The sequence below is a fragment of the Arvicola amphibius genome, chromosome 12 (genome assembly GCF_903992535.2).
Source record: "Arvicola amphibius chromosome 12, mArvAmp1.2, whole genome shotgun sequence".
NCBI lineage: Eukaryota > Metazoa > Chordata > Mammalia > Rodentia > Cricetidae > Arvicola > Arvicola amphibius.
Genome location: NC_052058.2, coordinates 123373259 through 123397481, shown reverse-complemented (window position 1 = coordinate 123397481; position 24223 = coordinate 123373259). Strand labels below are relative to the sequence as shown.

The 24223-nt window shown below is 49.9% G+C and overlaps 1 protein-coding gene across 1 annotated transcript in view; it reads right to left on the bottom strand.

The window, feature by feature from the left end:
• Otog (otogelin) overlaps positions 1-24223 on the bottom strand; it is a 65173-nt gene that overhangs the window by 25016 nt on the left and 15934 nt on the right. The window contains exons 16-31 of the mRNA XM_038313922.1: positions 23341-23473; positions 22211-22388; positions 20594-20718; positions 19450-19662; positions 18078-18270; positions 16598-16672; positions 16364-16407; positions 15194-15347; positions 14180-14287; positions 12259-12397; positions 10109-10243; positions 9695-9841; positions 9328-9447; positions 7696-7812; positions 6922-7078; positions 1287-1313 (exon numbers count right to left, since the gene is read on the bottom strand). Of these exons, the coding sequence (XP_038169850.1) occupies positions 1287-1313; positions 6922-7078; positions 7696-7812; positions 9328-9447; positions 9695-9841; positions 10109-10243; positions 12259-12397; positions 14180-14287; positions 15194-15347; positions 16364-16407; positions 16598-16672; positions 18078-18270; positions 19450-19662; positions 20594-20718; positions 22211-22388; positions 23341-23473 (2065 nt within the window). The remainder of the gene's footprint in view (positions 1-1286; positions 1314-6921; positions 7079-7695; positions 7813-9327; positions 9448-9694; positions 9842-10108; positions 10244-12258; positions 12398-14179; positions 14288-15193; positions 15348-16363; positions 16408-16597; positions 16673-18077; positions 18271-19449; positions 19663-20593; positions 20719-22210; positions 22389-23340; positions 23474-24223) is intronic.

Genomic DNA, 24223 nt, shown 5'->3' with positions numbered 1-24223 from the left:
ACAGTTGTGAAGTGGCAACAAAAGTAATTTTATGGTTGGGGTCACTGCAACAAGAGGAACTGTATTTTTCTTTTTCTTTTCTTTCTTTCTTTCTTTCTTTTTTTTTTTTTGAGACAGGCTTTCTCTGTAGCTTTGGGGCCTGTCTTGGAACTAGCTCTTGCAGACCAGGCTGGCCTTAAACTCACAGAGATCTGCCTGTCTCTGCCTCCCGAGTGCTGGGATTAAAGGTGTGCACCCCCACACCCAGCTGAGGAACTGTATTAAAGGGTCGCAGTAATAGGAATGTTAAGAAACGCTGTGATACAGGATCCTCCTGACTGGCATACCCCATCCCCTACCCTAAACTTCTCCAGCCCAGGGGCTGGGCTTTCCTTCCCCTCCCCCCCCCACTTGGCCCCTGGCTCTCCTCTTCTCCCTCCTCACATGGCCTTGCTCAGGGTCTTGTTCACTCTGGACTCTTCCAGATGCCTCTGCCTCTAACTGCCTTCTCCCCATGTCTACAATAAGCCTTCTCCACAGTACCTTTTTACTCCGTTTAATAGTCTGGCCAGGAAGATGCTTCTCAAACCCAAATCAGCATTGAAATGTGCTCGAAGTCTGTGCCCATGCCTGCATGGGCCAACTCCTCCAAGGTATGGCTGGGAGGAGACCTAGGGGCTCAGGTGTCAAAGGGCACTGAAGGCGCGAGCGGATGAAGCTGGATGCTGAGAACTATTCTGGCAGCCATCTCGGTACAGCCCATTCAGCCTCTGATCAAACAGATTAAATGGCTCTAATGCTGGACACTAAGCTCCCTTGGTCCTTAGCAATGACTTGTATTTTCATCTTCATTAATAATCTAGATGCGGGTGCATATCTTGGTTCCATGAACTCTTTGGTATCTGAAGATCCCACTAGGTTTTCAGCAGCCTTCCTCAGGGAAAGCAGTCTGCACTTGGTTTTGACAAGTCACGTCTTTAAAGAACCCTGGTCATACTCGATGGGCTTATTGGGACCAATTAGAAACGCTGTGGCGTGGGCATGATACCAGTGGCCTTCTGCTGCCTGGTGAAGCTGCCCTGAATGATGAAAGGCCTGATGAGGCTCCTGTCCTGGGCCTCACACGGAGCTGCAGGGACAGCTGTGGACAAAGTCCTGACATCTCTGAGCTCTGCACCATCAGACTCCCCACCACACAGTCCCACTCAGCACATCTCAGCTATTCCAGGGCCAGCAGCACCTCAGGAAGTCAGCACCTAAGTTAGCGGTGCCCCAGGCAGGCTTCCCTTGGGGAAAATTTGGCTTACCTTTGTTGAAGAAGTCACAGTCATACGCTAAAGAAGAAAGAAGAGAGATTTCCCATGAGCAAGGCACCCGGACCCAGGCTCCCCCCTCATCAAGGACTGGATCTGGCCCTACTTCCAAAACTCCAGGATTGAGGGATAAAATTGGATCCAAATGTCTTTTTATTTGTTTGTTTTGTTTTGTTTTTTAAGACAGGGTTTCTCTGCATAGCCCTGGCTGTACTAGAACTCGCTCTGTAGACCAGGCTGGCCTGGAACTCAGAGATCCACCTGCCTTTACCTCCTGAGCACTGGAATTAAAGGCATGCACACCCGCAGATCTATAATAGGTCTTAAGAGGAGGAAATATAGTGGTCCTCCCTCACACCCCAGCACAATGCTCAAAGCCTGGCTTAGAGTAGCATTCAGCGATGTGATGAATGAATGAATAAATGAACAAACAAACAAATGAATGAATGAATATTAGATAGAAGAGTATGTTTTGTGTGACCACAAAGGTCAAGAACAGAATATGAAGGCGTAGGATTAAAGACGTAGCCCAGTCAGTAGAGAGCTTGCCTAGCATGTATAAGGTCCTGGATCCAGTGGTTCTCCAGCATTGCGTTGTATGGTGTGGTGGTGTGCACCTCTAAGCCCAGCACTCGGGAGGGAAGGGCAGAAGTATCAGATCATCCTTGGCTATACAGGGAGTTTGAAATAAGCCTGAACTAGGGATCCTATCTCAAATACAATAAACAGAACCAAAGTGTAGAATATCTGATTTGATATTTTGCAGAAGAGCCCCAAAGAAGGAATGCAACCATGAAACAGAAGTTCCTCAGCCTTGGACAGAATGGGATGAAGGGCCTCCGGGATCCCAGGCTCTCCACAGCCTTCTATGCAGTGTCTGGCTCCCCTGAAGTTCTTTTAGGCAGTAAGGAGCCCCTAAAGCACGGACCCATTGCGCCCTCTAGTGGATGATCTGCATCTGTTCTTTGGCATCTCCCTTGCCGATTTCAGTCGGCAAGGGGTGAGCTGTGTGGACCTTGTCAGATAAATCAACCAAGAACAAAACTGTGAGGAACCATCTGGGTGCCTCTGGGATAAAGGGTGAGGAAGTGTCTGCCTCACACACAGGGATGGTATGAAGAGCGTCGTCATCAGCTCCTAGTACACCCGAGACCCATAATAAACACATTTGCTTTTGCCCTTTTGCGAGGTCATTAAGCGTCAGGAGATAAAGTCAGGTGTGGTGGCACACACCTTTAATCCCAGCACTTGGGGGGCAGAGACAGACAGGTCTCTGTGAATTCGAGGACATTCTGGTCTATATAACAGCCAGGACTACATAGAGATACTCTGTCTCAAAAACCAAAAACAGAGTGAGGAGCTGGCTTGTCTTGAGCCTATGGGCACGCACTTGTTTTCCCCATTTGAGGACATGGAGTGCTGAACTGTACATTTATGAGGGGGTTGGTGAGGTGACTCACTTGGTAAAGCGCTTGCCTTACTAGCATGAGGATCAAGTTCAGCCCAGCGTTGGAGACGCAGAGGCAAATGGATCTCTGGGGCTTGTTGGCCAGCCAGCCCAACAGCTACATACGGATGCATGAAACACTTTTGCAGGGACTTTACCCCAGCCTTTATTTCAGGTGCACCCACCTGTCCAACCTTGGACTGGCAGGACTTGCCATTGGTCTTAACACCATTCATTTTAATGTGTTAGCCAAAGACTTTTCCGTTAAGCTACTTGTTTATTGTGGGGATGCAGGTGACGTGGCGTACCTGTGGAGGTCAGTGAACAATTGAGGGTGTCAAGTTAAGCCACATGGATCCTGGGGATGAACTTGGGTTGTCAGGCTTGGCAGCAAGCACCTTTACCGCTGAACCATCTCACTGGCCCAGGATTATTGATTATAAAATATCTTGTGTAATATTTCTCATGTTCCCATTAAACCCCCTCCTTGCCTCATCATCCCATAAACAGCCTAGTCGGGCCCATGCAGTCCCACTGTGCTATTCGGATACTCACTAAAAGCCTTACTAATCTCTGGAGAAACGGTCTCTGCTTTATTTAAGCCATTAGCTAATTCTACTTTACTATGACATATCCAAATCAATACAAAAAGTTCATAACAAACACAATATCAAAACATTAAAATAAGCAGTAACAGGGTCTCATGGAGCCACTGTGGAACCTGGACCCAGGGGGAACTGATAATACCGACCTTTGATATTTGTTCATTAGCAATATTTTTGCAGTGAGTTTTAGTTTTTAAAAATCCTACACTAAAATGTTATTATGCTGGATCCCTGAGTTTTCTGGGGTCCCTGTAATCGTCACAACCCTGGAAAAGTGCCTCAACTGCTTTACCTTAGTCCTGATTATTACATGAGACGACATGCATGTAGCATGTTATAATAGGTCCTCTATAAATATGTGTGTCCCCTTCTTCCTGAAGGGCAGTTACGGAAGCAAGGAGAGGGACCCAGCACCTATGCTGAAGGATCTGGCGGTGGGGGAACAGGCAGGGGAAAAGGAAGCAGTGCAGAGAGGGGAGGGAGCGCCTCCATCTTCTCCCTGAGGTCCCCAGCCTGGAGCTCTAGGGGCTGGGGATATGCCAACACCCCTGTGTCTATTAACAGTGTTGCACAGCACCAAGCCAGCACTGCAAGCTGTGTCACTTGTTCCCAGCATCTGTGAGGTGAGAGTTTAGCTTTGCTCCCGTGCTGTGAAGAAGGGATGCATCCAGGCCCCGGTTGGTGGAACTGGGGTCTGAAACAGATTATCCTCCCTTGTTGAATCTGGGCACTCATCACTGACCCCAACACGAGGTCAGGAAAACCTGACTGGGATATTGGAATCTAAAGGAAATCACCTTAGATTTTAGGAAATTAATTTAATCTTCTATGCATTTTATTTTACCTTTTACTTATTTTGTATGTTTTATGCTATACATTTATATTCACAATAGTATATGTTGCTGTAGGATAATGTTCTTATACACTGTAAAGATTTGTCATTTATATTAGTTTAATAAAACACTGATTGACCAGTAGCCAGGCAGGAAGTATAGTGGGGCAAGCAGACTAGGAGAATTCTGGGAAGAGGAAAGGCAGAGATGCAGCCACCAGCCAGACACAGAGGAAGCAAGATGAGAATGCCTCACTGAGAAAAGGTATCAGGCTACACGGCTAAACATAGATAAGGATTATGGGTTAGTTTAAGTTGTAAGAGCTAGTTAATAATAATCCTGAGCCAATAGGCCAAACAACTGATAATTAATATAAGCCTCTGTGTGTTTCTTTGGGACTAAACAAATGTGGGACCAGGCAGGACAGAAACTTCTGTCAACAAATGGCACCCAAACATTTGACAAGAATTTTCACATAAAGCCTGAGAAGGCTTTTTAAAAAAAAAGAGGGGGACATTCTAGACAGACAAGAACAGAGTCAAGTGCAGCTTCTTGGTAACCATCTTTTCTCCAGTAGGCTCTGTTTACTGGTGGTAAGAAGAGGCACGGCTCCTTTAAGAGAGGTTTTCTGACTCAGATTTAGCCGAAAAAAATCTCATAGCTCTTTTAAGAGGCTCTGCTACCAAACACTTAAATGGTGTCTATGAGCAGCCAGTGGTATGCTTCTTGGTGGTGGCATGGACCTAGAAACTCCACAGCTGTGACAATAAATGTGGCTCCCACCAGCACCTCTGCCATGAAGCTAGACTCTCAAAAAGCTAAGGAATGGGGTGGAGCCAACCACCAAAGTTGCAGTTTTAATTCTAGACATACTGTTTAGCAGATTAAAGACTCATGTGGTCAGAAGACGATACATTCAAACCGGGGGAGGAACCTCTAAATGGTGTGCTTGAAATATACCTAGGCTTGGGAGAGAAAAGAAAAAGTATAGAGAAAGTCCTTCAAAAAAAAGAAAGAAAGAAATAGACTAGCTGGGCATGGTGGCACACATCTTTAATCCCAGCACTTGGGAGGCAGAGGCAGGAGGATCTCTGTGGGTTCAAGGACAACCTGGTCTACAGAGTGAGATACAGGACAGTCAAAGATACACAGAGAACCCTGTCTCAAAAAGCCAAAAGTTAAAAATAAAAATAAAAGAAATAGAGCAAAAAAAAGCCACCTAAAGATGGAAAATACACAGAAAGTCTGGATACTGTATGTTATTGTATTATCTTTGAATTGTTTGACTGCTGAGGAAGGAGCAACAGCTGCTAAAAGACATTTGACTATAAGTGCTGCTGGATTAATCCAACCTATATATTTTGAAAATGCCTTGAGTTCAAAATTGAAGTCACAAGATACATTACTTTAGAGAAAAGGTTTTTCTTTTGTTTTCACAGGTAATAAGAGGTTGTGGATTCATTCTGGGTTAAGAAAAATAAGGTTTGATCAAGGAAGATGCCCTGAGAAATCTCCAATGGAAGTGGATGTCCCAGATGATCCAACATCTCAGAGGACCTCTGTTGCAGTTTCCTCTGGGTTCTGCATCCAGAGCAGCCTCGAGACTGCTGGCTGAGATGATCAAGCCTCACAGAATATTCCAGTCAGTATATGATCATAATCCTAAATTTTCTTTGGTAAGAATTTGGTAAATTTTCTTTCTAAGATTTCCAGCACTACCAAACAGCAGGAAGTAGCTTTAAACTATGCCACACTCCCAAAAAATGGATTATTGATTGTTTAGTGTGTTTATTACAAGTTGTCATGGACAATGGTCAGGAAAAAAAGCTAAACAAAGGAGATTAGACTCAGAGATTTTATTTTGAAATGAAAAGGGGGAGATGCTGTAGGATAATGTCCTAGTACACTGCAAATATTTGTCACTCATATTAGTTTAATAGAACACTGATTGGCCAGTAACCAGGCAGGAAGTGTAGGTGGAGCAACCAGACTAGGAGAATTTTGGGAAAAAGAAAGGCAGAGACAAAGCCACCAGCCAGATTCAGGGGAAGCAAGATGAGAATGCCTCACCGAGAAAAGCTACCAAGCCACATGGCTAAACAGAGATAAGAATTATGAGTTAACTTAAGTTATAAGAGCTAGTTAGTAATAAGCCTGAGCTCAACAACCAAACAATTTATAATTAATATAAGCCTCTGTGTGTTTCTTTGGGACTAAACAGCTGCAGGACCAGGTGGGACAGAAACTTCTGTTTACAATATGTATATAAGTGTGTGTACATGTGTGAGGGTGCACATGTGCATGTGTGTGCTCAGAATAGTTCTGTCTCAGAGGCCTCAATCAGCAGCATCCATAGGCCCACAGTGTTTTGAGTAAACAGGACCTCTTTCCACAGCTCAGCTGGCCAAAGTTTTTTATGTTCATTATCTTGTTTGAGTTTACAGAAAGCCAGTTAGGGCCTGTCTATTCCCATTTTTCAGGGGATAAAAACTGAGGCTCAGAGGAGTTGGGCAGTTTGTTTGGAGTCACACAGTATGCAAAAGCCAGCCTGGCCTTGGATCCCAGGGCTTGGGACTCTTTTAGCAATGAGGTTAAGAACCAGCTCTTCAAAGATGAGCTCCAGCTACCCTATTCTCCTGAGAGACCTTGAGCATGGCTCGCACAACTCTCTCCTCTCTTTGCCACAGGCTCACCAACTGCAACACAGGGATATAGGGTCATGGGGTGTAGTCTGGAACACTCACGGCAGAGGCGGGGGGTCCGCCAATCAATGACCACTCCATGTTGGCAGCACTGGTGGGCATAGGCAGACACGCTGGCACAGAAGCACTCACAGTCACCACCCCGGCTGCAGCCACATGTGTCTGTCAGGCAGTTTGAGTAAAACCAAGTGACATCAACCTAGGGAAGGTCAGAGGATTCTGAATTTCAGGTCTGCATTTCTTCGGTGGCAGCACAGCATGAAGATGCTCGTGTACTCTGTCCGCCTGGGATGAGGGCTATGCGGCGGGGCAGGCAGCTCAGAAAGGACAGGCAGATACCCACTCTGAGAAGCTCGTCCTGAGCCCAGAAAGTTGGACTCAGGGGACTGAGGAACTGCTAAAGCCCAGACAGGATGTGCTACCTTCCCAGCCAGGCTGGAGACGCAAAGGCTAGGCCGCAATGGTCTCCGAAGACCTAGAGGAGCCCTGTGGGGCAGAGCCCCAACCTGTCATCTCCATGGAGAGCAGGGGAAAGTCAGGGATGCAGCACCAGCTCAGTGTGCACTCTGCAACAGAATGTCCCCATGAGCAGGGAAAGCCAGGCCCAGCTGGACTTGCAGAGAGCACAGATGCTTGACTGGCTGTCTCTAGGTGTCAGGGATCTAGACCATCTGAGCAGAGCAGAGGCAGGAGAATGGTGGATGAGAGGTGGGTCTCCCTCTTTAAAGGGAGTTTTTGGGAAGGAGGGGTCCTTGGAAGGTAGGAGGGACTTAGAAGGGGCCAAAGCACACCTACTTAACACAGGGAGACACTTACCACGGGGTGGCATGTCTCAAACACCTCACTGAGCAGAATACCACACTCCTTCCTGGCAAATGGTTCTCGGAGAGGATTCAGGGCACACGTATCCCTGGGGTCAGGAGTATCTGGGCACTGCAAGATAAAGGGGGAGCTGCACCTATGGCACCAAGCAGAGAAACCTCCTATCCCTCCAGTTCCTGTGCCCACAGGGAGGGCACTCTCTGAGTGCCCTGAGACTGTCTTGGAGGCATCCACATCCTTGTTCAATCACCTCCCCTGGAGAGTGGGAGTTGCCTCCAACCTGCTTCCAACAAGCAGAACACCAAAGGTTCTGGGGGGACACCAGGTTGAGAGTCATCAGATGAGGTCCCAGAGCCCACCTCACCAGAGCCTAGCCCTCACTGGCTGTGAGGAAGCAGACAGCTATGTTGGGAACTCCACATGACAGGAAGTGAGGGGCCTCTAAGAGCTGAGGGTATTCTCTGACCAATAGCTACTGAGAGCTAAAGTTGTCAGGCCTACAGGTCCAGGAATGGAGATGACCCACAGGCACCCACATGTCCTGGATGTCACCTTGTCTGCAGCCTGGGGGACACAGAGAAGAAAACCTAGCCTCATGTTCTGATTCCCAACCATCAGGAAGTGAGGTAAGATGTGCTTTTTGTAGTGGTGTGGATTGAACACTACCATTGCACAGCGAAGGGTGATTAACACAAATTTCCCCAGAGCTGGCCCTACTTCCCCAGGCCGATATTGTTATGCACTGCCTCCCCAGCATGCCTACAGTTATAAGCAATAAAGAAAATTGGCTGGTGGGGAGACGGTCCACAAATACAAAGTTAGTCACCCATTTCACCCATCCAGCTCTTCTAAAATGTGGGTGCCATGCCCATCAGCTCTGCCTGCCCTCTATCTATCCTTCTGCAAAGAACAAAGATTCACTCAGGGCAGACAAGCGACATATGAAACAGTCATGTCACCATTGCTGCACCCAAGGCAGACATAACCAATCAACCACAGTCCTTACGTATTTCTCAGTGGCACTTTGCAGGCAGCCTCTTGGGACTGATGAGAGCTGCTATGGGCCCTCCCCAGGCACAGCGCCTTCTCTCCAACAGAAGAGTCAGTTCATCCAGAAAGCCAAGACAAGAAGCTGAGTCTGCTGCTCTCAGTCCATTGCTGTCCCCGAGAGCTCACAGCTTGGCAGCAACCCTCAGGGATGTCCCTATGCTTCTGTTCACAGCCTCCCTCCAAACATAGCCTGTCTGCCAAATTCCACCCTCCATCTCACCTCCATGAAGCATTTGCTGAGGGTTGTCTCATTCTATAGGAGTCTCTTCTCTGTGCCCTAACTAGTGCCAGAGGTGGTGATGGTGGGGAGGGTGGACAAGCCTGGCATGGTTCAACAAGCCCACCTTCCTCACTAGGTGACCACCTTGTCTAAAATAGGAACTCCAATTCTCCAAACATTACTAAGTCATGTTTCACCAAGGTTAGGGTGGGGCAGGGACAGAATCTTAGGCAGTCAGAGGCAGAGGGCTTTCCCAGGCAGAGCCTCAAACCCATGTTTTCTCCCCTGGCTTGGGTCCAGGATGCACACGGCCCATCTAAGAGAGTCAGGGGTACCGGGCAACTGGAAGGCCTTACCTCCACCGCAGCCCAACTGCTGCCAAACTCCTGGGGGTTCGTTAACTCTAGGTTCTCTGGGGTCCTCATCTCATTGACGGTTTTCAGGTCAAAGTTTCCACAAAGGCCCACCAACTGACCCTGAGAGGAGGGAGGGCACCATGTTAGTTGCCAGGATAACAAGGCTAAACTGCAGCACAAAGACTGTTGATCCAGAAGCAACTGTGGAGAGGATGGCTTAAAGAGAGTCAGGGCAAGGCCAGAGAAAGATGACAGATGAGGACAGAAGTGGACAGGACAGTGTTGTGATCCTCTCAGCCCTCAGAGAGGGACGTCTCCCCAGCCCTGGACAATGGCTGAGGTGATGGTGCTCAGGTCTCATGGCTACCTGCCACTGAGGACCGGCCTGGACATGAACAGTGGTTCTCTGATCCCAGAGGAGGGTGACATGCTCCCGTGGGAAATGCACCAGTGTGAAGAAGCCTGCTCTCCAGATGTGGACAGCTTGCTTCTCATCCAGGAAGCTCTCGGGACTCTAAAGAGACAGAACAAATCAGTCCTGAACCCAAGTGTCCCTCAACACCAACTCAACCAGACAGAGTCAGGAATCATTGCCAACCCCAGCACCTCACCAACGCGCCTCCCTCCTTCCACCGCAATCCTGCCCTCTGCTTCCCTTTATGAAGAATCCAGCCAGAGCTTCTGCCTCACCTCAGTGGCACAATGGATCCCAACCCTCTCCTGCCTCCCCACCACCAATCTGTGCACGCTCTGTACAACCTTCCCCAGGACATGGCCTTACAGGATCCCCCGAGTCATCGTCGAAGATGACGAGTGAGCTGCCCACACTGATGGAAATGGACTTCCTGCAGATGACGCCAGAGCTGTAGCAGTTCACATCTTCCACCATCACAGAGAAGCCGAGCTCTGAGGTACTCTGAGGGGAAGAGAAGGCAGGGGAAGGACTCATCCGGCGAAGAGCACAGAGGAGAAGGGGTGTGGACTCTGAGGGGCTTTTCCAACCATTTCTTTAGTGAGCATTGGAGTGAAGGTAGCATGTGTTTGTGTGTGAGGTGGCAGCAACACAGGCAGCTATGCACAGGTAATGTGGGAACTAGGTAACAACCCTGGGTGCCATTGTTGGATTCTGTCCACCTTTACAGTAAAACAAAACCTCTCACTGGCCTGGAACTCACCAAGGTGGCTTGGCTGGGCCAGGGAGCCCCGGGAGTATGCCTGTCTCTGCCTCCTCAGCACTTGGACTGCAAGTGCAGCCCAGCTCTTATGTGGGGTCTCTACTTGTGAAGCAAAAATGCTACTGTCTGAGGATTCTCCCATCCTGAATCTACATCTCATCTGCTCTTTGGCTTTGGGCAGCTTCCTTCAGTTCCCTGGCGCTCAGAATCATTTACAGCGTCCTAGAGCCGTGTTTAGCAGATGTGACCATCCCCAAAGGGTCTGAGGGATGAATGAGTGAGTGAATGGATGTGACCGGGATGGAGAGGGATGCCGGCTTACAGACAGTGTGAGCATTACGTACGGGAAGTTTGCCCGTACTGAATAGCGCCTTAAACACACATCACTTTGTAGGTAGCAATTCCATTCCTAGGATCTAAGAGATATAGTCGCACACGTGCTTGCTGTGGCATTGAAGTACTGCAACCAGCTAGAGCTCACCTATCCCTGTGTGGCACAGTACTCTCTGTGTAGAATGTTCCAGGCAGCACTGAAAATAACCTAGCATGTACTAGCAGTGTGTGATAATACCCGAGGCATGCTATAACACAGAAAAAAAAAACTGCAGAGTCTTATTTATTTTCATTCACGTAAACTAAACAGAGTGTACGTGTGTGTGTGTGTGTGTGTGTGTGTGTGTGTGTGTGTGTGTGTGTGTGTGTGTGGTGCAACTCTATCTCAAAACTAATTTTAATTTTAATTAGTTTTGAGATATGGTCATTCCCTACGGCTCCCGTCTGTATTCTCTCTGCTCAAGAGGTCGTGGTGGAGACACTCAAACCTGAGGGTCTGAATTCATCTTGGACAACATGGCAAGACCTTCATCTCAAAATAAATGGAAAAATAAGAGCCTGAAACGGAATGGCACAGTGCAGTGGTTGTATCTTGTGCAGTTCCTGAAATGACACAAAAGACTCCAGCGCGGTGCTTGTCCAGAGACAAGACCCCATGAAAGGTCCCGCTTCACCTAGCACATGCAAGCCCTGACCACAGAAATCAATAATAAATACACTGTGCTTATCTGCCCTGTATTTGTGGTTATTGCCGATACTCAGACGATGAGATGATGGGCTAAGAAAATCAATGTTCCCAGGAATACTGGCACTGCCCCACATCCCGCTGGTACCCGCCTTCCTCTAGGGAACACTTGCCTTCACTGTGCCACCCACATCCCCATTACTCTTCCTCTGTACGGACAAAGACTTTTAACGCATGACTCCTGCCGGCTACCACTTCTCTAGTCCTATTTGCTGGTTCTGGGCCGCCTAGCTGTGTTACCTCGAGCAAGTTCCCTAGCTTCCCCAGGCCCATGGTCTCACACCTGTCACACAGGGACAACTAACATAATCCGTCCACTGCTGTAAAAATTAAGTGAGAGAATCCATAGAGATGATATGTAAATCACCAGGCACCATTGCTACCGAAACTTGAAAGGCATGAGCTCTTTCTACCACAGGAACAAAAACAAAAACAAACAAACAAACAAACAAAAAACTCACTGGGACTAGCGGGGCAAGGCTGCGATGGAGAGTGGACTGGTTTCCTGCACCCTGACCTGTGGAAGTTGTCTCTGGAAGCTGCGGGTTTAGCTCGCCCCCCCACACCCAATTATGCAGCATCCTGGAGTTGAAATCATCCACACATCTGACAGGTCTTGCTCCCTGGCTATTCTGGGTGCCCGTGGAGGCAGCTGGGTAAGTGCGCCCAGGAACTCACCTTGATCAGGTGCACTTTGCATGCTCCTACGAAGTCAAAAGGAAGACCATCGAATGTACGGTAGTGTCGGTCCCCATACACAGTGCAGGTGGAGGCGCAGGGGTGCAGGGTGCACTGGAACGAACCCCATTGGCACACACTGAAACACACACAGAGCCCGCTCATAGAACACACTTTCTCCCATGCTGGAATGCCCCCGAAGCTTTTGCCCGCTGGATGCTCATGATGTGCTCCTGAAGAAGGAACTCAGCAAACCTAGCAGCCTCTACTCAACAGACTGATGGTGATGGACGCGTCTCAGGCATTCTCCCAAGAGTCTGAGAAGCATCAGTGAACAGAGCAGAAGGGAAATTGGCTTAGTGAAACTTGTTTCCCAGAGAGGAAGGATGGACCCTGTCTGTTTTAGCAGGTGGGCAGTACTATGGCAGGGGGTGGGAAACGGAGGGAGGGAAACAGGATGTGTTTAGAAATGTGCCACATTTTAAACAAGGTTATCAGGGACATGGGAGCAGAGACTTCAGGGAGCCCAGAAAGTTAGTTATAAGGACATTTGGAAGAAGAGCATTGTGGGAAGAAGGTACGGTCTATGATGACTTTGAAGAACATTCAGGTGGTAATAGTGGAGGTGGACAGCCCAAGGATAAGAGGGTAGAGAGGTTCGCAGGGCAGGGGAGAGTTGAGTGGTACATGTCCAAGAAGACCAGTGACGGTGTGACCTCTTCCTAGGAATGACAGGAAGCCCCAGGAAGACCAAGGTGGGGATGGTTCCACTCGGGAAGCGATGGCAGTGGATTAGAGACAAGAGGATGGGTGCTCAGTGCAGAGCCACAGCAGTCGAGAGATGAGGAGGCGGTCAGACTTGAAGTGTGTTTTATAGGCAGAATCAAAATATCTGAAGACTTTGCTCCCTGACAAGTTCAAGCCAATGAGATTCAATATCAGCTCTGGGGAACAGTCATGAACTCCAATACTCGAGCACAGCTGCAAGGGGCTCTGGGCCCTGACAGTCTACTCTGGGACTTCCTGAGTCAGACAGCCCGGGTTCTGTTGGTGCGCACACACACACACACACACACACACACACACCCTGGTGTGTATGAAAACAATCTGGTTGCTCGGCCTTGACTGTAGCCAGGCTACTGACGCTGGAGGACATGTAATGCTCATCCTTGGGGCTGAAAATGCAGCATTTCCACCACAGAGAAGACAGAAGCTAGAAGCCAGCTGCTGCTGGCTGGATGACTCTCTGGGAGTCTCTGCTAGGTTCCTGCCCAGTCTGTCTCCACTGAAACCAATCCAATCCAGGTGCACACTTCTGTAAATGTGTGCTGACATTACCTGAATGGACAGTGTGAAAATACACCCACATACACATTCATTCTGAATATGAGCATTTCTGCATTCACAGACAAAACACAAATCACATATTCACACACTTATCCATTAAAGTAAATGCAAATATATATTTAATGCAAGTCACTAACTTGGTACATAAATGTGCTAAATAGATGCATATGCATGTAAATATATATAAACACACCAATATACATTTGTAAATTCCTAACTGCTATATTAACGAATTTATTTAGATCTATGGCACCTGCCTTTTTATGTTTGTTCATATATGTTCACTCACATGCCTTTATTCATACCCATTCTCATATATATATATATATATATACATACATATACATATATTCATCTAAATATGCAAACAAGTTTTCATGATTACAAACATACAAGTATGTATATTCACAGACCTGTCTGATCATTCATCAAATAGTCACAAATATTCTCAGTATTATTTCACATACACATACTTGTGTGTAAAATAGTCACCATGAATATGAACAAGATGAAGGAAAAATCATACCCCTTCCAGCAAAAAAAAAAAAAAATGAAGCCAGTTTGGGGGACTTACCAAGTGTGGCAGGAAGATACTACCTGGTCCCCAGGGAAATACTCCTTCCCCTTCCAGGTACACGGACACTCCTCCGGGGGTAAGCATGCATCCCCGTGTCTGAGCAGGCTGGAGGGACACAGCAAGCAAGTGATCAGAAGAGCACTCCTAGATCTGTGATGATCTAGGAAGGCCCAGCCCCTGTGGGCAGTGCCATCCCTAGGCAAGTAGGCCTGGGCATGTAAGAATGCAAGCTCTGCATGAGCCAGAGAGCAAGCCAGTAAGCAGCACTCCTCCACGACTCCTGCTCCAGTCCCCGCGGAGTTCTTGCCCTGACTTCTCTCAGTGGTGGACTGTGACCTGCGTCTCTCAGTGATGACTGTGACCTGGGTCTCTCAGTGATGACTGTGACCTGGGTCTCAGTGATGACTGTGACCTGGGTCTCAGTGGTGGACTGTGACCTGGGTCTCAGTGGTGGACTGTGACCTGGGTCTCAGTGATGGAGTGTGGCCTGGGTCTCTCAGTGGTGGACTGTGGCCTGGGTCTCTCAGTGGTAGACTATGACTTGGCCTTTGTTTCATTTCCTTTGGTTGTCAGACCAGAGCCAGCCCCTCCCCCCAGGTGGTCACTAATTTTAACACAGACTGAAGCGACAAGCCTGTGCTGCCAAATCATGGGATGGAGTGGTTCACAGGGCTCTCTTTGACCCACACCTGAGAATGACACTGGCTATTTCAGGGACACCTTTCTTTACCCAAAGGCTCTGATCAGGGACGGAGGCTAAGAGCTGACCTGGGTTTACTTGTACATCCTCCACCCTGGGCTCCTCACAGACACCACAGCCACACTGCCTCCTCCATCCTGGGCTCCTCAGACACCACAGCCACACTGCCTCCTCCATCCTGGGCTCCTCAGACACCACAGCCACACTGCCTCCTCCTTCCCAGGCTGTGTGAGGTCTTCCACGCCCTCCCCACCCTGAAGTCCTTGATCTGTCACTGTACAGACAGAGTTTGCAGTGATGTAGATCCATACCCCTGAGGACAGGCACAGCCCGACAGGCAGGGCCCATGTGCTGCCATGCTCAGGTTCAACAGCTGCTGTTCACAAGTCCTCTCCCTGCTGAGCTCAGGGTCTGGGTGCAGGTCGCTGCAGTTCACGAAGACCTGGCCTGCTGGACAGACAGCCGCTAGAAGGAAAGCAGTAGATGCTGCAGACCCTTGGCCTGGGCTGGGAGTGGTGCCGTGTGGGTGACTGGAGGAGTTGGCTTCTGGGTATAATGCGGGTTCCCACATCACAGGACAAGGTATTTAGGTTCTGCCCCAGTGCAGGATAGGCACCCTCTGCAGAACCCATTATTAAACAGGACCTTTGTCCTGACGGCTGCCACGTGCTCCCTGCACACTCATCTATGGCAAGTGGTGTGCAGGTGTCCCCACCTGCCTTCTCACGCGATATCATGAAAGCCATTCTGCTGTCTTAAGGCAGTGGGAACTGAAAGGAAGGACCCCAGAAGGACCAGGAGAAGGACCCAAAGATGGACAGCCAAGCAGTCTACAAGGGTGGCCAGAGGTCTTTGAACAGAGTCAACTCCCTCCTTCTTGCTTCTCCAACACAACCCCCCATCCTCTTAGTCAGCGAAGTCTGCCATGCACAGTCACACTTTGTGTGAGTGGTTGTTTTAGGAAACCCAATAAAAAGCAGTTAAGTTTCAAGGCCAGGATGGAGCAGAGCAGAGAAAGCAAGAGCCAGATCTCAAAGAGGCAGAAGTCCCAAGCCAGAAGGGACCAAAGTAAAGAAGCTCCCAAGAAGGTACAGAAAGTGAGGGTAGGCTAGAGAATTCTGGATTATCTGTGAAAGAGGAGATGAAGGCTCAGAGAGGTGAGGCATGTCACCCAGGGCAGCACAGCTGCAAGGGCAGGTGAGGATATGAGCCCAGCTGACCCAACCTCAAGGCCTGCTCTTAACCACCAGCCAAATGTTCACTGTTGCTCCCCTCGGTGCCAACCCCTGTCCTGTTCTCAATGGCTCCTCTGCTGAGAATGTGCCAACCTTCATGTAGAAACACCAACATCCAAGGCAGGGCGAGCTAGAGTAGCCTGCCCCTTCCCGACTAGGACCCCAGTTCTTCACCCTTCTCCACAGTCACCTCCCACCAACTGGAGTCCCCACCCACCCAAAGCTCCCCCTTTCATCCCTGCTTACCTGGGACTTGGCTGTCACAGCTCATGACCCCATTTCTGCAGTGGCTGCAGAAAGTTGGGGGGATTATATCAGCCCTGTCAGTCATTCAGGGCCCACCTAGTACATGTTATTGCCCTTGGCCCTGTGGGCTTCAGACAAACATCCCCACTTATTATCCCTGGTCCCTTCCACCACCCCACGCAGAGAGAGAGGGTGGGTGCCACTTCTCATGCAACCGATACCCAGGAAGCTCACCAGTGCCCTAAGGAAGGGATGTCGCTGTCCCCAGGGGGATAGTCCACTCCTTGAAAGTGGCAAGAACATTGGTTCCTAAGGAAATCAGGAAGGAATAGAGCAGGCTCAGGAGTAGGGATGGAGCCAGCCAGGGCAGGAGCCCACCGTCAGGCAGTGTTAGGCATGAGGACGTGGAGAGAGGTGGCTGCGGTTCCTGGCATGCGACACACTTCCAGAGGACCAGGAGCCCCCCTGGTGCTGAGGTCAGAGGCAGGACTCAGTGCCAGGTTGGGGGCCATATGAACATATGTAATCACTGTTCTCCCAAAGATAATCTAACTCAGAGCCAAGATCAGAGAGGTGATCTGCTCAGAGCTCCACCTCCCAGCCCCAGTCATTGTTCTGGGTGGCGTCAGAGCCCTGCTGGCCCAGCACCTGTCCTGGCTGGTCAGTGACTCTTTGGATGCTTGACCTGAGACTCAGGCCAGGCCCTCCCAGGCACTGTCTCCTGAGTTCCTCTCTGGGATCCTGGGATGTAAGGATGTTACTGTCTTTGAGATCACAGGGTGTATGTTCTTATCACACAACTCCCACAGCTGATTCCAACACTGCTGGTCTTAGAGCAGAACAGGCCAGGGCTTGGGGGTACCCATGGAAGGGACTCCAGAATATTCTTTCTCAGTACTCTCCAATTGCTCCTTGTCTTTCTCATGTAGTTTACAGAGGCTTTTTATTAAGGGTTAGTGGGCACTCAGCTGAGACCTAAGGAGGATTCTGCAGTGTGACAAGTCTGAGCGAGCCCTCTGTGCCACCTAAAGGGGGTGACTCCTTCCCCACATTACTAGAAAACCTCCAAGCAATTAACAGACCACTCCACAGACAGAGAAACTGAGGCCAGGACTCCAGGGGCCTTTGTCAGTCATTCTGGGATCCTGCGGAATCACCATCAACCACTCTTCCCCCTCCGCCTCCAGCAAGGCTACAGGCTGCTTCTCACCTCAGGCTCTCTCCCTGCCTTCCTGTACCTGGTGGTGGGGAGCACTTAGATGCTGTTTCCAGCAAGGACCTCCCCACCTCTACCTCACCTGTGTGTGACAGCCCAGGACTCCTGGCCCTCCCTCCGTGTGGCTTTCCTGCTCTTCTAACCACCCCTGTCCCCTAAGTGCCTGTTTTGGGGGGTTTGTCTTGCCAGCTTACATTGTGGACTTGGGGAGCTAGCTCCTGTTCACTATTGAATTCTCAGAGTCTAGAACTGTCCAGAACATGCTAAGAGTACACAGATGTTCATGGAAGAGGAGAGCTGGGGAGAGCGAGGTGCTGTGCTCTGGTTTAATCTGGTTTGCAGGAAGGTGAGAGAAGCCTGAGAATAGCGATTCACCTCTGCTAACAAGGCCCAGGAGAGGGTGACAGGAAGTAGGGGTAGGAGAAGCTCAGCCCAGCTGTCCAGAGCAGACCCCAGTCTCACTCCCCAGTGCACCCAGGCACCAGGCTAGCCACTCACCTGGGGACACAGAGGTCAGCTTGTATGTCCAGATACATGTCTGGCGGGCAAGTGCAACCCTCCACACATTCATCCCTGCTGAAGTTCCCACCACCGTTAGCCTCACAGACATCAGGGCTGGTCATGTCTTGGCAAGTTGGTGCACACGGGGCCACACACGGGCTGTATTCCTTAGTGGCCTCACAGGACAGTGCTGGTGAGAGAGAGACTAAGTTTAATCTTTCTTCTTCCCACAGCCATGTGGGGCAGATTTAGCATCTTGACAAGAAAAACTGAGAATCAGAGGGTAAGATATTTGTCCCCACCCTGCTCACATGGCTGCTCAGGGTCAAAGATGCCTCTCATTATACTGAAATGTCAAACATCATCTATTATGCTTAGCCTGGAAAAGCAGGCAACACACACACACACACACACACACACACACACACACGTTCCTCATAGGTATGTGAACATGCACAGGCTTATACCCTTCACTGTGACAATCATATACTCTCTCCAGAAGCTTCTTCAGATCTTTGTCCCAAGCCTCAGGCCTGCCATCTCCTCATGGGGCCACCATCCCACTCTCCGGGAACCTCCCACAGCACCAAGACCAACTTGGAACTGGAACTGCCAAAATTAGCTATTCCCACCCCAGGCTGCTCATCAAAGCCGCTCAACGTGAGTTCCTCGACACTGCAGATGTCTGGAACCCTCAACCAGAGTGATGTTCTCACCGATACAGGATGTGGACAAGGTGTGAGCATTTTTAAAAAGATCCTTGTGCCTCTATGCACAACCTGAGTTGGGAACCTCTGGCCCTGTCCAAGCACCTCTGTGGACACTGATTCAGAGTGGAAGAGCTTTGTGCAGGGCTACACAACATGCTGCCCACCGGGCTGGAGTAGAACTCAGAGCCTCTGACACCCAGCATGATTCATTTTTCTCTCTATCTTTGCAAAAGCTCAAAGGGAGCCAGGCTCTATGGGGCTCAGGGCAGTAAGGACTAAGACCCAGAGAACAGTGGAGGGTCACACACTAATGTAACCTCAAACCAGCCTTAGAGCCAGTTCAGAGAACCCATTCTTCTGCAGTGAGAAGGTGGGTCTGCCTATGGAGATGGCAGAAGACGAGGTGAGAAGTGGGCTAACTTGTACTTGGCCAGACTGACAGGGCTTGGACATGGACTGGGGCATGGATTAGAGAAGAAACACTAAGCAAGGGATTCTGAGAGTCAAGCCTAGAGACTGTGGTGGCAGCAAGAGAAGTGGACTATGGAAGGAAATCAGGCTGGAGGAGACAGGACATTGCGTGAGAGCATGTAGGGGAGTAAGGGACACCTGTGTCTGGAACCTAGACTTCTGTGGATGTACGGGGGTGGGGTACTCACCACAGGCTGGCAGATGGGCACGGAAGTCAATCAGGAGCCCATGGCGCCGACACAGGTGGGCATAGTGGGCCAGCGTGGCACACAGGCAGGGCTGCCCACAGCGGCAGGCATCCCTGCGGCACTGCTCGAAGTAGGGTATTGGGCTCAGATATGCAGAGCAGGGTGCAAAGAGCTCCCCTGTGAGCACGCTGCAGGACTCTAGTGCGTAGGAGGCTGGGATATGAAGAGATGGTCACTGAGCAGGTCCTGACTGCCTACTGCCCCAGGACTCGGCCTCCCTCCCCCAGGGTCTGTAGAGTGTGTGTGTGTGTGTGTGTACATGCGCACACGGACGCATGTGCACACACATGTTCATTCGTGTGTGTGCATACATGTATGCATGTGCATGTGTGCTTCTATGACTACTACATGAGTACATATATGCACATGTGCATGCACACAGCAGGGGTATGAACAGATATTCATTCAACTTCATGCCAGGCAAGGATCTATCTGCTAAAGGAAACACAGAAGTGAACGTCGCTGGCCAAATTCCATAACCTCAGGTAGCCAGACTGGTGGGAAGAGACAGTCAGTAAACAACTTCACTAGTCAGTAGAGCATGAACCTGAGGCACGAGAAAACTAGGGAAGGCTACATAGCATGAGGTGGGCAGAGAGGACGACTGTTATTTTAATTCAAGTGGAAAGGAAGGCCTCAATAAGAAGGTAATGTTTGAGCAAAAGTTTGAAAGAAGGGCTGAAGTGAATCTCATCCTGAGGTAAGAGTGTGGCAGGGGTGGGGGGAAGCCACATGAGTACAGAGGCTTGGGAGGAGGGCAGACCTGGTTGTTGGAACAGCATGGAAAGCAGCTGGAGCAGACTAAGGGCAGTGCGGGCAGGAGACAAAGCAGGAGGCTGGGTATGGACTGGGGTCTGGAGGGACACTTCTGAGGATGTGGCCTTTGTCTTGAGATGGGTATCAGTACTGAGGTGTCGGTGATAGAGCAGGAAGCTTCCCATCTGCTGACCGTCCCCTCCCTCCTGCCCCCTCCTGTGGCTCCCCTCTGCCACCCCTATGAATCTGCCCATCCAGTTGCTACCTCACCTCTTGCAAACCATTCTGCTTCTGCTCCCCCCCAAGCCTCCCACCGCCCTTTCCTCACCAGCTTGCAGATGCACATCACAGGGGTCCAGCAGGGAGCCAGGCACCAGTGGGGAGCAGGCAGACAGGGTTTTCCAAGAATTGCCGAACAGTTGTGGGGTGCTCTCAGGCACACCCACTGGAGACCTGTGGCAATGGCAAACCTATAGTTGCACACTGTTCAACTGGGGTGTAGGGATACACTAAATATCTACCCACACAAGCAGCCACTTGCTTACATCTAAACACATGGGCACGGGGTAGGGATGAGCATGTACTCAGAGCCGCTCTCAGGTGAGCACACATGGTCCTGTATAGACCACTTGCACACATCGACACACAGAAATATGCATGTATCTGCACATACGCACAGCATGCAAGTGCATGGCAGATAGACCAATGGTCAAGGTACTCCATATAGCCATAATTGGACGTGCACATAGATAATCACACTTAACAAGACTCAAAAGGCTCACAACGGCCTTAGACTTTCAGCACCTCCCCCCCCCCCAGCTCTTCACGTAAGAAAGAGCAATGGGAATATCAGACCTCAACCGTCTCTGACTTTCTCCATGTCCCCCCTGGGAGGAAGGTAGCAAATGGGTCATGTGTGGGAGAGGGGGAGGGAAAGCTGAGACAAAGCATCCTTCCACAATACAGCCAGGGGTGACAATCAGTAAAACCCAGTGTGAGTATCACAGCCAAAGACCTGTAGTCTGTGTGAGGGGAGGTTCTGCCTGACAGCCACCATGCCTGCATTGCTGCTGCAGCTTGTGAGTTTTCTAACGACACAAGGCAGGACTCGCACACACCGGGAGGGCTTGGAACAGCCCACACACTAAGCCAGTGTCTGCCTCCACCGCTCTGGCCAGCTGCCCAGTCACCAGCCCTACTGACCAGGGAAGCTTCACTTGCACATGCGCACACACTGCGAAGCCAAGCCCCTCTTCTGGCTACAGAATGCCTCCCGTGTTTCTTTCTGTATCATGTGATGCATGTATCTTGAAGAACTGGCCAGATTTTCCAGCCTCCAAATCCTGTCCTCTTTTGAAAGGCCTGACTGCTGTCTCCTCCCAAACTCATAAACTGTGACCACACCCAGGAAAGTCATGCTCTCAGCCACCAACTCAGGGGAAATAGCCTTCTTCTCAATCCTGGGAGGCCTTCATTGTACAAATTCAAAAGCAATCAGACACCATAAAGGAAGAGTGTACACGGGCCTGCTGGGACCAAAGGCAGGGATACCTGGCTTATGGGGCTTATCTTCACCTCAAGGTGTTCACAACTGGTGAAACCAGTAAAGTGTGAGACCAAGCAAAGCCAGCATTCCTCAGGGCACAGCCCACCTACCTCAGTGGCTACAGCTGTGGGACCTACTTGTGGAAAAGGAGGATCTCGTGCCATAAGTATCTTATATGAGATTTTTAAAGAGTGGCACCAAGCAGTCAGTATTTAAGCATATTCCCCAAGTGATCTTTCTACACAGAGAAGACTATGACCACCATTTTAAACAATTATACTTCAATTTAAAGGTGGAGGAATAAATAAGTGTGTGTGTGCCAGGCAGTGCCTCAGGCTACCTGACCCTAAGGGGCCCATGGTTTCCCTGTCCTTCCTGTTCTGGGGTAGGGACACATACAGGAAGTCGTCCTGTGTGTTGCCATTGAAGGTGCCACAGAGGCCCACAGTGTCCTCCACCCATCGCTGGTCCACTTGCAGGTAGAGTCGCAACCCTTCCCGGTCATAGAGGACCCGCACGCCCACGTTGGTCCTCACCCTCAGGAACACGGAGGACAGCCTCCGAATCTCAAAAGCATCTGCCAGCAAAATGGGAAAAGGGATGTCAGTAGTCTTTTTAGTACAGCCCAGCCCTCTCCATCACCTGTCAGCCGACTCCCACATCTACACCCACCCCTGGCTTCATCCTGCAGAAACCCCGTGCTTCGGGACTGGCTTGCCAAACCCTGGGAAAAAATACTGAGAAATGTCACAGAGTGGGTCCCAATAACAACCTGGTTTCCCTGGGGACTGCAATTTCTTGCTCTAACACAAGAAGAATTCTGTAATGACTCATTTTTGCAAGGCAGGCTTCAGGAAGCCCATACTACAATCATCATTGATCACATTCAATGGCAACACATCTTCTGTTTTTTGACCCGGTGTCTCACGTAACCTAGGCTACTTTGAACTTACCACAGACACGAGGATGACCTTGAATTCCTGAGCTCCCTGCCTCCAGTTTCTACTCCAAATGCACCTAGACTTCACAGTTTTCATGGCCTGCATTCCTGTGGGCTTTTTTTTTAAATCCCGACTCAGCCCTGCTCTTCTTGATGCCTAAGAGTGGCTCTTCTCTCTTCACCTCTCTCTTCCTTCTCTCCCTTCCCAATTCCTTCTGGTTCTGGATCTTACTTCTTGGTTGTTTTGTCTTTTCTGTTAAACATGTTTCCTATGGGTTTCCTGCAACTCGTTGTTGGATTAAAGAATCAGCAGGGAGACTAAGTACGGAGTCTAGATACTGGAATCAGCCCCAAGCATGAGCTAATGTCAGGAGGAACCATCACAATGCTAGACCACTGGATGTTGGAGTGGGGGCAAAGGCACATTTTAGGGGTCTGCTTTCCTGAATCTAATGTCCCCTAACCTGATCCCTGTGAGGGATTGTTCTTGTAACAGTTCCCTTGGGTAGAGGAGCTGGGGAAGGGGCCTGATCTACCAGCTCCCAGCTCCCAAGCTCCCAAGCTCCCTCAGGACCATCTTGAGCCATACCGTCTGAGTAGGGCGGGGTGATCTTGTACTGGTCAAACAGAAGGACATCTCCTGACTGGGTCAGGGTCACCTGTCTCCGGGGGTCCTGGTACAGGATCACTGATACTGACTGGACACAGGCTCCATCCTGGTTCTAGAGAAAAAGAAAAATAAACGGGCAATATCAGTTGGTTCTGTCTGTCCTGGTGGCCCAAACAGAACCCTCCACGACAGAGTCCCAGCCCAACTTGAGGAGCAGGCTCCTCAGAGTGAGAAGTAGAGCCCCAAAGGGCGTCAAGATTTCCAAACAAAGTAATCTCATCTAGGAGTGCATCAGGCCCAGAAACGGACAAGGTTGGCTGCGAAAGTGGAGAAGGAGCATAATGAAGAAGGTGATTGACTCTCAGCTGTCCACACAGAACAGGGGCAGCTCCCGGACAGTTTAGCCTAGCCTTGGAAACCATTGGAAACCGCGGCTCTCTCACACGCTTGCAACCCAGAGCTCTAATTTCATCCTTTTGCAGGTCTTACATGGAGTTTTGCTATGTGTCATATCCTGTACCCCACTGGAAGACAAAGCGGGAAGACAAGTCTACTCAGGAAGCTGACACAGGAGGGTAACAAGTTCAAGCCTTGCCAGTGATACAGTCTGAGGCCATCCTAAGTCACTGTGAAAGCCCTGTCTCAAAGGATAAAATTTAAAGGCTAGTGCCATATGCCTCTAATAGGGAAGATCCTTCAGCCAATGGCCTTTGGGAGGCTGGACCAGGCTGGGGAGTAACTTTTGGGTACCCAGAGAAAGTCATGGGCCTGCCCAGCTCTCTGTCCTTTGAGCACTCCACACCTTGTGGTTGGATCCCTTTCCTGTTCCCCCTTAAAAAAAAGACTCCCACTCCCTTGCGTT